Source organism: Episyrphus balteatus, chromosome 2 (genome assembly GCF_945859705.1).
Source record: "Episyrphus balteatus chromosome 2, idEpiBalt1.1, whole genome shotgun sequence".
Lineage (NCBI taxonomy): Eukaryota > Metazoa > Arthropoda > Insecta > Diptera > Syrphidae > Episyrphus > Episyrphus balteatus.
This window is the reverse complement of record NC_079135.1, coordinates 74013966-74029138: the sequence shown is the minus strand read 5'-3', so window position 1 is coordinate 74029138 and position 15173 is coordinate 74013966. Positions and strand designations below refer to the sequence as shown.

At 33.4% G+C, this 15173-nt stretch overlaps 1 protein-coding gene across 1 annotated transcript; it reads right to left on the bottom strand.

Annotated features, from left to right (window-relative positions):
- Positions 1–6078: 6078 nt before the first annotated feature.
- Positions 6079–7167, bottom strand: LOC129909047 (leucine-rich repeat-containing protein 57). Its single transcript, XM_055985994.1, has one exon. The coding sequence runs from the start codon at positions 6991–6993 to the stop codon at positions 6277–6279; it is 717 nt and encodes a 238-aa protein (XP_055841969.1). The 5' UTR covers positions 6994–7167; the 3' UTR covers positions 6079–6276.
- Positions 7168–15173: the final 8006 nt, after the last annotated feature.

The window sequence follows — 15173 nt, the reverse complement described above, 5'->3', positions numbered from 1 at the left end:
TCATTCAAACAAGCATGATTTGTTGTTATTTTTGGGTTGATTTGTCGCAATGAGCCAATAAAATTGAGTTTTTTTGTTTATTTGTTCTCAATTTTATTGGAAGGGAGAAAATAAACTCAGAGTCAGGACTTTTGATTTGAAACGACCTAGGTCGTTTCAAATCAAAAGTCCCATGGAAAATTGAGCAAAAATAAAAAAAACTCATTCGCTTACTGGAAGGAAGCATTTATGAGGCAGCTGAACTTTTTCTAAAATTACGATAAAATAATGAAGAACAGTTCTTGATATCCCTATTTTAATTAATTGATCCGTCTGTGAGATTCACTGGGTTAGCCTCAGAAAGCGGAGGCAAGTCTCCCGGGCTTGCATCACTCGATATCAGCGGACAATACAAAAAAACATACAATTATTTAATTATTTATCATTTGAAGGCAGTTGGGATAACTTTGAATAAGATATTATTATAGGACTAGGTCAAGAAGGACCAGAAATGTCCAGTTTATATGATAGCAATTCATAACTTAAAATTATATTCACATCTTTTCATTTGCATAATTGGGCAGTAAATATCTTATTTTAATTTTTCAATTATTTTGGAGTCGTCACCATAGAAATCATTAATACACAAATTCATATTTTTCGTTTGTTTATTTTTTTCTCTAGAATTACTTTCATTCAAACAAGCATGATTTGTTGTTATTTTTGAGTTGATTTGTCGCAATGAGCCAATAAAATTGAGTTTTTTGTTTATTTGTTCTCAATTTTATTGGAAGGGAGAAAATAAACTCTGAGTCAGGACTTTTGATTTGAAACGACCTATAAATAAAATTTTAAGTTATGAATTGCTATCATATAAACTGGACATTTCTGGTCCATCTTCACCTAGTCCTATAACAATATCTTCGGCAAGTTATCCCAACTGCCTTCAAATGATAAATAATAATTAAATAATTGTATGTTTTTGTGTATTGCCCGCTAATATGGAGTGATGCAAGCCCGGGAGACTTGCTTCCGCTTTCTGAGGCTAACCCATTGAATCTCACAGACGGATAAATTAATTAAAATAGGGATAATAAGAACTGTTCTTCATTATTTTATCGTAATTTTAGAAAAAGTTCAGCTGCCACATACGTGCTTCCTTCCAGTAAGCAAATGAGTTTTTTTTATTTTTACTCAATTTTCCATGGGACTTTTAATTTGAAACGACCTATAAAACGAAGAAATATTAGTGTTAACCCTCTGTCGGCACACGGGTGCGAATTTGGCACGACAAAAATAAAAAATAACAATGTTTAAAAAAAAGTGGGTGCAAAAAAGTATCTTTATAATGGTGACAAAAAATGACAATATATTTTTTTGGAATTTCGAATACAATATTCGAATTCCTCGGAAAATTCTATATCTATTTCATATGCGTATTCTCTATAAAATATGAGGCATAAAAAAGTTCTAGCGACTTGAAAAATTACAAGCCAAATTCGCATCCGTGTGCCTATCACGTTACAAAAAAGATGAGGGCCTACAGAGGGTTAACCAACCCACTTTAATAAACGTGTTATACGAAATTGAAACGCATAGCTACAACGCACAGGGAAAAATAAAGCACTTAGAATCAAAATAATGCTCTTCTAAAATGTATCTACTTAAAATACCTAATAAGATTTCTTAATGAAGACAGCCGATCTATCGTCTCCAAATAATAATGAAGACATCCGATCTATCGTCTCCAAATAATTAAAAAAAAGTCCTATAATTTTTTCAGATTTTAATCTATACCCCTTACTGGCCCTGTAACATAGTGAAATTCTTGTACTTTGGTTTTTGCGTCTGATTTTTGGATTATATCCATATATTATCTCCTTTACGGTTTGTTCGATTTTGTTGTAATTTTGCACAGTTATACTAACAATGATCCTTCGTAATATTGCATTCAAAGATATTATTATTTTACTTAACTTGCCCTATAATACCTATATCGCAAGTAAAAATGCTTCTATTTGACACCGCTACAAAAATATGTTGATTGGTGTCTTAACCATACAGCCATAGCAAAATACTTAAACAAGTATAGTGTCGGAAGAACTACAGCCCTTCCACAAAAAAAATTCTAAGTATGTTTCATTGTTTCCCTTCTCACTCCCAACTTAAAAAAGAACTGGAATTTGACACCATTTTTACAGATTGGCCCAAGTGCTTTTCCAGTAGAAGCGTTTAGAAATTAGGGAGGCTTGCAGGATACTCAAAAACCAAACAATACTGAAGAACTATTCAATGAAAGCAAAACAGCACTAATAAGCAAAAAACCCTAGTTTGGGTACCAGGGCATAGTTAAATTCAAAGCAACGAATGTGCTCATAAACTAGCCTTAATGTTTCCAAGGAGAAAAATTCGACGTCCCTCTGGGAGTCGTAAAGGAAGAATTGAAGAAGGTGGAAAAGTCTGATAAAATGCAAAATATCAAATAAGTATCCAATGCAAAAACGCACCTTAAGAACCATTAACTAAATCCAGGCCTGGTATATATATGTGCAGGATTAAAGCTATATACAGAAAAAAGAGAGGCTGGGCAACGAAAAATTTCGTTTTGCTTTTCGTTTTTGAAGCTTAGTACGCTGCTGAAGCGAAACGAAGTTTTCCATACAAAATTTCGTTAACGAAATCTTGAACGAAATTAATGTCGTTTTCGATTGGCTCTCCGGAAGCGTCCGGAATCATTCAGAAGCCTTCTGAAAGCGTTTTATTCGCACGAATATGACAGGCAGAACGCTTCTCAGAAGAGAACTTCTCGATTTGAAATCGGAATTCACTCAAGAAGCACTAATACATGAATATTTAAAAGTCAAATTAATCACTCAATTAATGTTTTTTTTTTATTTTTTGAAATAAATTATTGTTTTCCGAATTAAATTTTTTAATTAATTTTCAAACTTACTTAAAATATTTTGAAAACCAACTTCCCCATTAATTTCTTGAAAATTACCAATTTTTTAACAATTTAAAATATTTCGTTTGAAAGAAAAATAAATTAATATAAATATTTGACATTTGAAATTTCATAGAAAAACACACAAACACAAAAAAAAAACAGAATTGAGTGGAAGCGATTTGACGTGTTCCATTCGATTTCAGAATGAGTGAATCCTTGAGTGAAACCAATCGAAAACGACATAAATTTGTTTTGTTTTTGCTTTAAAACTTTTTTTCTGATGTTTTTTCTTGAATTTTTTGATTTGTACTTTAAGTCCTGAGACGCTGAATGGGAACAAAATCCTAGGGCACTAGCCTGTCACCTAGATGGTGGCTGCGAATCATACAATTCAGCATCTTTACATATCAAGGCTATTCCAGCAAAAGGTCCAATAACTTTAATCAAACAATAAGGCCAAAAGTGACCAACATTTACAGGTATTCTTTCGTGCAAAAGAACTGAACAAGTCTACTCTTCTCTGGTGCACGAAATCGGCTCTGCGTTGCTTAATGGAAGTTGAAACCTAGGACAGGGGCCGTCGTGACTTTTACCAATCATTCCGCGGATGGCTGTTATAATTATAGTTGGACACTTAAATTCATTTGAGTGATCGATCAATTTAGCTAAAATCACGCTACTGAACTATTTCATTTTAGTTGAATTTAGTTTAATAAGGTCCATTTTCTTCACTCGAAGTTGAACACAACTTGAGAATTTTTATATTAAAAATTCTCAAGTTATGTTCAACTCCGAGTGAAGAAAATGGACCTAAGTCTATTCTATTAAAAAAATAGATTACCTATTCAAAATTAACCCAAATTTAAGTAAAATTTAAACATTCTACATACAGGGTGTCCCAAAAGTAATGGATCAAACGAAATATGCTGATAGGCCAACTTTGGGGCTCTCAGAATTCGGTAACTTGTTCATCCCAAATCCTTACGGTTTTCGATTTAAGGGGTAATAACACCTTGTAAACCATGAAATCGAGCGTCATTTTCATCAGTGTATAAAACAAAGAAGAAATATTATTTTCTTTTGGTGTTTGTTTAGTTTAATTAAGTATATTAATAGGTAACAGAATAGGCTAATGTTAAATTTTTTAATGATGTGAAATTTTTTAAATGGCGGTGTAGTTCAGGATGATAGTAAAATCCTATGCTCCCATCGGGCGACCAACTAACTCCTACAGTTTTTAACCGATAGGGCTGAAATTTTGTGTGGAGCTTAAAAATACTATTCTCTAGAGAAGTATTTTGAAATATTAATTTTTAAAGAAATGGCATTAGTTTGAAAAAATTATTTCATTCCAAAAACAAAATTTGTTGAAAAAAAGACCATAAAATCGTTAAATTTTAATATTTCAAAATATTTCCTAAGTAGGTACTTCACTAGAGAATAGTATTTTTAAGCTCCACACAAAATTTCAGCCCAATCGGTTAAAAACTGTAGGAGTTAGTTGGTCGCCCGATGGGAGCACAGGATTTTACTATCATCCTGAACTACACCGCCATTTAAAAAATTTCACATCATTAAAAAATTTAATATAAGCCTATTCTGTTTTTTATTAATATACTTAATTAAACTAAACAAACACCAAAATAAAATAATATTTCTTCTTTGTTTTATACGCTGATGAAAATGACGCTCGATTTCATGGTTTACAAGGTGTTATTACCCCTTAATGCAGTTTGTGTGAAATTTCGAAAAATCCCGACTTTGCAACAGTATTTTGCTTCCTCCGCTCAAAATTGATTTTTGTTTTTTAAAATTCTTTCACTCAAACATTGCCAAATAATAAGAAATAATTTATTAATCAAAATATTTTTTATTTCCTACGCCATTTTGCTGCAAATTTATTAACAGTTAGATGTTTTATAAAAACTCAATTTCTTACTTTTATTTCAGAGCAACACCTTTAAAAAAATTTGTATGGTGTGACATAGGTTTATTATTTTAAAAACTTGCCGTGTTATTGCAGTTTTCAAAATGTGTTTATTTTTCTTTGTTATTTTGCTCTGAAAAGCCCTGTTTTGTTGCATTTAAATTGTAATATCTTTAGTTCTAACTTCAACTTTGGAAACTTTTATACATTTTTTAAAACTGCAATAACACGGCAAGTTTTTAAAATAATAAACCTATGTCACACCATACAAAGTTTTTTAAAGGTGTTGCTCTGAAATAAAAGTAAGAAATTGAGTTTTTATAAAACATGGAACTATTAATAAATTTGCAGCAAAATGGCGTAGGAAATAAAAAATATTTTGATTAATAAATTATTTCTTATTATTTGGAAATGTTTGAGTGAAAAAATTGTAAAAAACAAAAATCAATTATGAGCGGAGGAAGCAAAATACTGTTGCAATGTCGGGATTTTTCGAAATTTCACACAAACTGCATTAAATCGAAAACCGTAAGGATTTGGGATGAACAAGTTAGCGAATTCTGAGAGCCCCAAAGTTGGCCTATCAGCATATTTTGTTTGATCCATTACTTTTGGGACATCCTGTATAAAATAAACATCAAGTTAATAGAAATAAATATTTTAATTTACTTTATTGGAGTGCACAGTTTAGTTTAAGTAAATTTTGCTTTACATATTTTAGGAAAAGACAGATTAACAGTAACTTTTTTGCGCACAGTAATCAGATTAGTGGTACTTGAAAAAGAAACGCTGGTACTGGACCAAGCGACATTGCCACTTTTACATCTAAATCCTGAGGTAGAGCAGAAAAACTGTTTTGCTCCGTAATAACTTGGATTAAATTAAACTAGTTCGTGCGCGAACGACCCAAGCCTAGTTATAATCTTGTTCTTACTGTCACTAAACACACTCACGCCTAACGTATCTCATTCGTTTTTATATGCTATTTAAAAAAATATATAATTATGAGTGAACCATGAACATTACTATGTAAAGAAAATGTAATAATTCTTCTGTCATTTCTTACGTAATTTTGATAATTATATACAAATTCTTAAGGACTAATATCTGAGGACCACACCTTTCTATCATTTTCATTGAGTGACATCCATTTAGTAAAGTTGAAATCTTTCAAATCCATCTAGATTAAGAATAAAAGAGGTCAAATAATACAAAATCAAATAGGTACATTCATAAAATAGAAAGAACATTTATTGCGCGTAAATTTGCTTTTGCTGAATAACACAAAAGCATAGAGAAAAATAATTCAATAAATATCTATACCACATCTAAGGAATATTTTTTCGTCTTAAAATCTATGCTCTCCCCACGGACGAGCAGCCAGCACTCGATGATATGACATTATATCACACTATTGCTTCCATTAGAACATTTTCTTTTTAACGGCAGTATAACGTTCCATGTATGTATCATAGCCATCAAGATCAGTAAATTGTTTCGAATTGAATAGATTTCCATCTACACACAAATTGCTTATTTTCGACTCTTTGAGAATTCGTGGAGTAAAGGCGCTTGCTTGCAGACAATTTTCTTCGATTCGCAATGTTTTTAATCTAGGGGCGTCAGCAATCTCTTCTGAAAGGCTTGATATTTGATTTTGGTTGATATTCAACTCAATCACATACAAGTTGCGCACTTCGGCAGGAACTGTTGTGATTTTATTTCGTGACATGTCCAAAACGTCCAGATGCTTTAGACCACAAAGCATAATTGGAAACTCGACTATTTGGTTATTGCTAAGATTGACTTGCTTTAAGTTCTTTAAGTTTGATAGGGTTTTGGGAATTCTTGTTAGGAAATTGTCCATTACCAAGAGAACTTCAAGCTTTTGTAACTCGCCCAAGATTTCAGGTAAATCGGATAGTTTGTTTCCACTCAGATTAATGTGTTTGAGGAGTGTAAATCTTCCAATATCATCTGGGATTCGTTCGAAACGGTTCTCTGACAAGTCGAGAGTTTTTAGGACATTTGGATAGGTTTTTAGTTGAGGTGGGAAATCTTGCAAACGTTGCAATGAAATTTTTAGGATTCCAGTTTTTTGGGCTGTTTCCAAGTGTTGCTTGATTTGCTTGTTACCCATTGTAGTAAGTTGTTTTTGAGTCACTTTTTACTATAAAGACTAATTGTATTGATTAGTGTTAATTAATTTTTAATTTTTTGCGTGTATTCACTTTTCAAAACAAAAATAAAAATTTCTATTACTTCATTTTTTTCTTCTCAAACCAAATGACACTTGTTCTTGCTGTCAAATAAAAAAAAATGTCACCGGGCTCGTTCATTATCAAATTCATGTCGTTTTCCAAAATTATGGGAGTGAATCACTCATTTTTCGTGCAATTTTGGAATTTGTTCACGAAGAATTTGACAAGTGAAGTGTTTTGACGTTTGCTTTGCATGTTTTTGTAATACGAAATAATGAATAAAATAATAACACAATCTTTTAAATTCACTTTTAGTGATTTTTTACAATACTTTATTGATTTTTTTTGTAAATAAATATAATTTCCTTCACAAAAAAAAAAGTTAAAACAACCACCCAACAATTTGACAAGCAGTCCATGAAGTCAAGTGTAGAAGTATTGGTAATCACTCCGTCACTCCTTCAAAATTTTGGGAGTGAAGAATTCACTCCAAAAATTCACTCCTTTTTCAATTTTGGAATTTGAAATCACTCCTTTTGGAGTGATTATATAGCTAGGAGTGTCACTCCTTGAATTTTGGAAAACGACATCAGAGAGTATATTTAGGCATGTTTATGTTTCGTTGCCCCAATCATTGACGGTACCCTTCAAGCAAACGGGTCCGACCTCGGTCCGAATCGGCTCCGAAGTGAGTCCGACCTCGACTACGAAACGGGTCCCACGAACATGTTCACTTTAGGTGCGTCCCACCAAGAGAGATCTCTGAGGACTCAGAGATTTTTTTGAGTGAAACAAAAAATCTCAGCTGAGCGCTCACTTTTTTTTCCGAGATTTCTGAGAAAAAAATTTTTTCGATTCATTTCTTAGTTTTCTATCTTTCTTTAATTTTTTTTTCTTATTGTTTTGATGTTTGTTTTTTGGTGGTGTGCAGTTATAAAAGTGCTAAAAGCATTAAAAATTAAATGAAAATTTGAAGCAAATCCCAACTAACATTTCAGCTTCGGTTAAGGTATTACAAAAGCTACATTTCAGCTTCTTTTAAACTTTAGTAAGGTTGTTGGGCATGGAAAAAGGAGAACGTTATACAAGTTTGACTCTCTATAAGGATCTGAAATGAAGCTTTATCGAAGCTCTACTGAAGCTTTGAGATCTGACAGATAGCTTGGGAACAGCTTGTATAGCTCTTTAATACATGTCTTATCGAAATTAAAAAAAAAAAAAAACAACTACAAAAACCAAAAAGAATTCTTTTTTAGCAGGTTTTAAATCATGAATTTTATCTTTTGACCTGATATTATATATAACATTCCATTAGTATTTAGTTTATCTATTAATATTTATCTACTTTTTAGTACTTAAAGCTGCTTTGAACTACTTTTTCAGTATAGCAAAGTAGTTTTAAGTACTAAAAAGTAGATAAATATTTCCAAAGGAACGCAGCTAATAGTTTGAAAAGTAAATAGTATCTGCTTGGTAGTAGTCCATCACTCTACCCACTCAGCCATCCTAGTATATTCATTAATGAAATCAAAAACTTAATCAGTTCAAATAGCAGAAATGTCAAAGAAAAAAATGTCCGAGCTAAATTATTCAATGTCAAAACCAAAAAGTGTCCGAGCTAGATTATTCAATATCAAAACCAAAAATTAAATAAAAACTTGGTAATTCCTGTAAAGCCTCTATAAATTCACTAAGCAAGCTTATCCGAAAAACAAGCTTTCTTCGTTTAAGTTTCTTTAACAGTATTTGAATAACTTATTAGAAGTTGTTAAACAAGTCCGAACTTCTATAAGCGATTAAATTCTGAAGCAAGCTCAATAGAAGCTGTATACAAAGCAGAACCTGCGAGATCTCAATTTATAGAAGCTGTTGTGCTAGTTCGGATGTTATTATTTCATCATTATTTTCAGCTTGCTTCATGAAATAATTTATTTTGAAATAATTTTTATCGCAATTGAATATTATTTGATGAAATGTTGCAGTTGCGTGAAATTGCAGTTGAATTGTTGGATTTGAAAAATTTTAAACAAAATTATTTTGCTCTCTTTTAAAAATGACATTGAGCCCTTTTGACTATATCTGTCTCTATTTAATTAATAGAAAAAGATAGAGACACATAGTGACCATACGTTAACTAACGTATGCCGTAATTCGACATCAGGATTTTCTGTTCTTGTTGTAATAGCCTGTTTTCACTATAACACAAATGTGTGGATCAGAATCAAAACCCATTTTATCCACTTTTTTTGATTTCGAGTAAATCGCGAAAAACTTGTACCTCGTAAACGAAACATTTTTTAGTACCTTTTTTAAATACAGGATTGATTCAAGGCTTGGCCACACCGGAGGGTATACGGTAGCGGTACGGGTAGCGATAACGATATTTGTATGAAAAAAATTCAACATCTGAACTTTGATATGTCAGTTTGGAATTTTTTTCATACAAGTACCGTTACCTCTACCCGTACCGCTACCGCATACCCTCCGGTGTGGCCAAGCCTTCAATCCTACAGTTAAAGTCCAGAAATCGTGATCTGATGGTTTTAGTTTTAGAGTTATACCCAAAACAAATATGGATAGAATGGATTTTGAAAATCACCTCTGAATTTCAGAAAAAAATAAGAAATGGCATTAAAAAAAAACTCAATTAAAAACGAGAAAACTTTATTTCCATTTTTTTAATTACGTCATCTTTCTTGAACAAATAAATTCCATCCTAAATGCCGAAATTTTTTTTCTTCAAAAATCCGTATAAATTTTCGGATATTCCCATCTAATCTTATCCCAAGGATAAAATGTTTTTTGAATTTCAAATTTATTTTAGAATGTTTCGAGCATGTCCTGAAGATGTCCCGAGCATGTCCGGAGAATGTCGCCAGCGTGTCCCGAAGAAGTCCCGAAGATGTCACGAGCATGTCCCGAGCATGTCCCAAGCATGTCCCGAGCGTGTCCCGAGCGTGTCTCGAGCATGTCCAAAAGATGTCCCGAGCATGTCCCGAAGATATTCCGGGCATGTCTCGAAGATGTCCCGAGCATGTCCCGAGCACGTCCCGAAGATGTCCCGAGCATGTCCCGAGCGTGTCCCGAGCATGTCCCGAGCATGTCCCGAGCATGTCCCGAGCATGTCCCGAAGATGTCCCCAGCATGTCCCGAAGATGTCCCGAGCTTGTCTCGAGCATGTCCCGAAGATGTCCCGAGCTCGGGCATCTTCGGGACGTGCTTGGGACATGCTCGGGTTATCTTAGGGACATCTTCGGGACATGCTCGGGACATCTTCGGGACATCTTCGGGACATGCTCGGGACATGATCGGGACATGTTTGGGACATCCTCGGGACATGCTCGGGACATGCTCGGGACATCTTCGGGACATCTTCGGGACATGCTCGCGACATGCTCGGGACATGCTCGGGACGTGCTCGTGACATGCTCCGGACATCTTCGGGACATCTTCGGGACATCTTCGGGACATCTTCGGGACATCTTCGGGACATGCTCGGGACATGCTCGGGACATGCTCGGGACATGCTCGGGACATGCTCGGGACATGCTCGGGACATGCTCGGGACATGCTTTGGACATCTTCGGGACGTGCACGGGACATGCTCAGGATATCCTATAGGGACATCTTCGGGAAATCTTCGTTACATGCTCGGGACATGCTCGGGACATCTTCGGGACATGCTCGGGACATCTTCGGACACGCTGGGGAAATGCTTGGGACATACTCGGGACATGCTCGGGACATGCTCGGGACATGCTCGGGACATGCTCGGGACATGCTCCACGGAGAAAAATGAATCTAGTATTTTATACTCCATATGACTAGTAAGGTAATTAAAGTAAAAAGCCCTAGATTTTAAGTAAAATTTACCTTACGTATTGAACATTTCTTGGATCCGTGAAGTAATTTTTACAAAAAAATTATGGTGAACAAATTATAGTAGTATATACCTTACGAGTAGAAATATTTTCCTTACGTTGAGTCAAATATACCTTCAACCAAAAAAGTGTATGAATCTTTTCACTTTAAGATTCTAGTAAAACATATTTTACAAATTTAACTATTCTATGAATAAGTTTTACCTTACACTAAAGTAATAATAATACTGAATTCTAGGAATTTTCCCCAATAGAGATCAGTGCCCTGGGTACATAGAAAAAACTCTTAAAGCTGTCATTGAAAAGTGCGCCATTTGTTCTCCATTTGTGTTTGATTTTTATTTTTTTGTCAAAGCTTTTAGGTGACGAGTGCAGGATAATTACATTAATTCATAAAGAATTCGCAAACAATTGGATCAAATAAAGTCAATTTCATTTTTTTTAAGATATTTGCCTAAATAAAATTGTACCTACATATGCATTTATCTTACAAAAATTAATTAAAATAAAAGAAGGTGATTTTTGTAATTATTGAAAAACATAACAGGTTCATACGTTACTTACTTCTAAATAGCTTTGAGGATTAAGTACGTAAGTACGTGTTACCTAATTATGCTTTTCAATAATTACAAAAATCAACTTTTTTATTTTAATGTTTGTAAGATAAATGCATACAATTTTATTTAGAAAAATGTCATCAATAAAAATGAAATTGACATTATTTGATCCAATCTGTAACTAAATCATATACCTTCCATAGAGAAGTTCAATTTACTTTAAAAATCAGTATTTTCAGCCTTATAGTAAGGTTAAATGTGTACCTAACTTTCTAGTAATTTCTATTAGAAATTCATACTGTAGAGTTAATCATAAGCTATAAATTTACTAGAAAAGTAAGGTAAATTCCATTTTATCGGGGAGTCATCCCTATTTAAACTTTACATTAAAGTTAAATATACCAGAAATAAGGTGGTTCATATACCTTATTTTTTCTCCGTGTCGGGACATCTTCGGGACATGCTCGGGACATCTTCGGGACATCTTCGGGACATGCTCGGGACATCTTCGGAACATTTTTGGGGCACGCTGGGGACATGCTTGGGACATCCTCGGGACATGCTCGCACGGAGAAAAAATAAGGTATGAACCACCTTATTTCTGTTAAATTTAACTTTAATGTAGAGTTTAAATAGGGATTACTCCCCAATAAAATGGAATTTACCTTACTTTTCTAGTAAATTTATAGCTTATGATTAACTTTACAGTAAAGCCTTTTTTGTATGAATTTTTAATAGAAATTACTAGAAAGTTAGGTACATATTTTACCTTACTATAAGGCTGAAAATACTGATTTTTAAATTTAATTGAACGTCTCTATGGAAGGTATATAATTTAGTAACAGATTGGATCAAATAAAGTCAATTTCATTGTTATTGATGACATTTTTCTAAATAAAATTGTATGCATTAATACAGTCAAATAAGGAGAAAAAAGGGGTAAATCTCGGAACAGGGCCGGTTTTAGGGGGGGGGCAGCCTGGGCCATCGCCCAGAGGCGCAAGCACTGAGGGGCGCCGCAGGCGCCCCGAACTTTTACAAAAGTTTTATAAATAACGAAGTCTATCCAATCGATGTTTTATTTATTTTTACTTTCACAAAGGCGCCCCAATTTTTTTCTATTTTACTTTTTCAACGGCGCTCGTATTGTTTGTTTTAAACTTTTTGAAGAATGAAGGCACCCCCCAGTTTTGAGTTAATTTGTTTGGCTTCCGGAAGGACAATGGTGTCCAAAATCTTCGTTCATCTTTGAAGAACAAGGCGCCCCAATTTCTTTTGAAAGACTAAAGCAATCTTAATATTCCTCCAACCAATTTAATTTTTGCAAAGGCGCCCCTATATATAAAACACTAAATCATAGCTGGTAATATCCAGGCTGTAATAATGAATAAAGAAACAGAAGGAAGACAGACAGAAACCCGAAATTAAAAGTCCAGGAAGCCCAAAATCCAGAATACCCTAAATTCCGAAAACCCAAAAACCCGAAACTCCAAAATCCCGAAAACCCAGAATCCGAAAATCCCGAAAAACCAAAATCCAGAAAGGCCAAAAATTGACAGCTTCTCCATTTCTCATAAAAAACTACGTTTGTGTGTGAGAATAAAAGAATAGATCTGTTCGTTGTTCCCTCCTCCAGGGCACTCAAGTCATGTCAATTAACTGTCAAAAAAATCAGAGTTTCTCGGGTTTTCACTTTACATCGAACGCCTTTAGTTTCATCAGCGAACATCGAACACAGAGGAAATAACTCTGGTTGAAAAAGGAGCTACAAAAAACGCTTGACAACGAATTCGGAGCGACCCAGAGTGCCCTAGAGCTCACAACGAACAAACCTAATACTTATAAAGGTATGTCGTTTTTGATTGGCCGTCCGGAAGCGTCTGGAATCATTCAGAAGCCTGCTACAAGTTTTTATTCTCCTACTGAAAAAAAAAAACAAAAAAAATTATTTGATTTTTCACCAATACAGATATTAAGATTCAGAATTGGGTGGAAGTGATTCAAACTTTTTTATTGGATTTCAGAATGAGTGAACCATTGAGTGATTCCAATCGAAAACGACATTAATGTACCTAGTTGAAAAAGTTTTTGAAAAAATATTGTTCAAATAAAACCAACTGTACCTACTCTTTAAATGTGTTTAAACAAAAAAGTCAGAAATAAAGGTAAACTTGTCAATTGAGCCTAAATGACATGAATATTTAATTTTTTTAAAGTTAACCTTATGTACTTTAATAAACTGCACATTGTCAATAAATGCATTAACAAGTATATGAGAGGTAAGACATAATCTGCTATTGCTTTTTTCGTGATTTTAAAAATTGTTTTAAAATGAATTTTTTTTTTGAGAGGCGCCACTTGAAATCTTGCCCAGGGGCGCCGGTAGTGCTTAAACCGGCACTGTCTCGGAATGAATGTTAGTAGAAATTTTTTTTGCTCAATATCTTCCTTTTGCCATTCTATAACATATCTCAAAAGTCTAGAAAAATCTCATGTCCGCTTGTCGCGATTTCAAGGTCAAATCGCGAAATGGAGATTTTCAAAATTAGCAAAAATAGGCTATGGTATTATATACACATATGATACATGATTTCAAAGTATTTTTTAATGCTGATTCCAAAAAATCTAAAACCAAGACAATCTGACGTCTCTCGAAAAAGTTATACCTGTTTTTCATCTGTCAACTCATATTATTATAACAGTTGCAAACTTACTGCCGAAAAACCCTTAAAAGTTATGGTAGATGAACCAAATTTTGCATGAAGATTTTAGGATCCATCATTATTAAAAATCAAAACAATCCATTACAAAAAATATATATACCTACGAAATAATGGTATTTTTTGATGGAGGGGCAAATTTTAGGATATGCACTAAAGAAGATTCTTGTTCATCTTAGAAATAAGTGCTAATAGGCTAATTTTGTCATTTTAATCTTTGTTTGGATATTCTTTAACTACCCTCAAAAATCTAAAAAAAATCTCATGTCCGCAAGTCCTAATTTTCTTGGTTTGAAGATAAGGTGCAGATTTGAAAAAATTGAAAAACTACTCTTCAGATATTTGTGTCAGATCAACATGAATAAGGTGCATTACTTTTCAGAGATGATCAGGTTGACTTGTTTGTGAGTTTTGTTGGAATAAGTGTTAAAAAATACCTTTAAATCATGTCGCTTATGTTGGTATACACATAAAAATTTAAACTTTTCTTATTAATTTTTTAAAATTTCGTAGGTATAGTTTTTGTAATTGATTGTTTTGATTTTTAATAATGATGGATCCTAAAATCTTCATGCAAAATTTGGTTCATCTACCATAACTTTTAAGGGTTTTTCGGCAGTAAGTTTCCAACTGTTATAATAATGTGAGTTGACAGATGAAAAACAGGTATTACTTTTTAAAGAGACGTCAGATTGTCTTGATTTAAGATTTTTTGGAATCAGCATTAAAAAATACCTTGAAATCCTGTATCATATGTGTATATAATACCATAGCCTATTTTTGCTAATTTTGAAAATCTCCATTTCGCGATTTGACCTTGAAATCGCGACAAGCGGACATGAGATTTTTCTAGACTTTTGAGATATGTTATAGAATGGCAAAAGGAAGATATTAAGCAAAAAAAATTTCTACTAACATTCATTCCAAGGTTAAACCCTTATTTGACTGGATTACATTTATC

Coding starts and splice junctions, on each gene's coding strand:
- LOC129909047 (XM_055985994.1), bottom strand. CDS start 6,993: ATGGGTAACAAGCAAATCAAGCAACACTTGGAAACAGCCCAAAAAACT.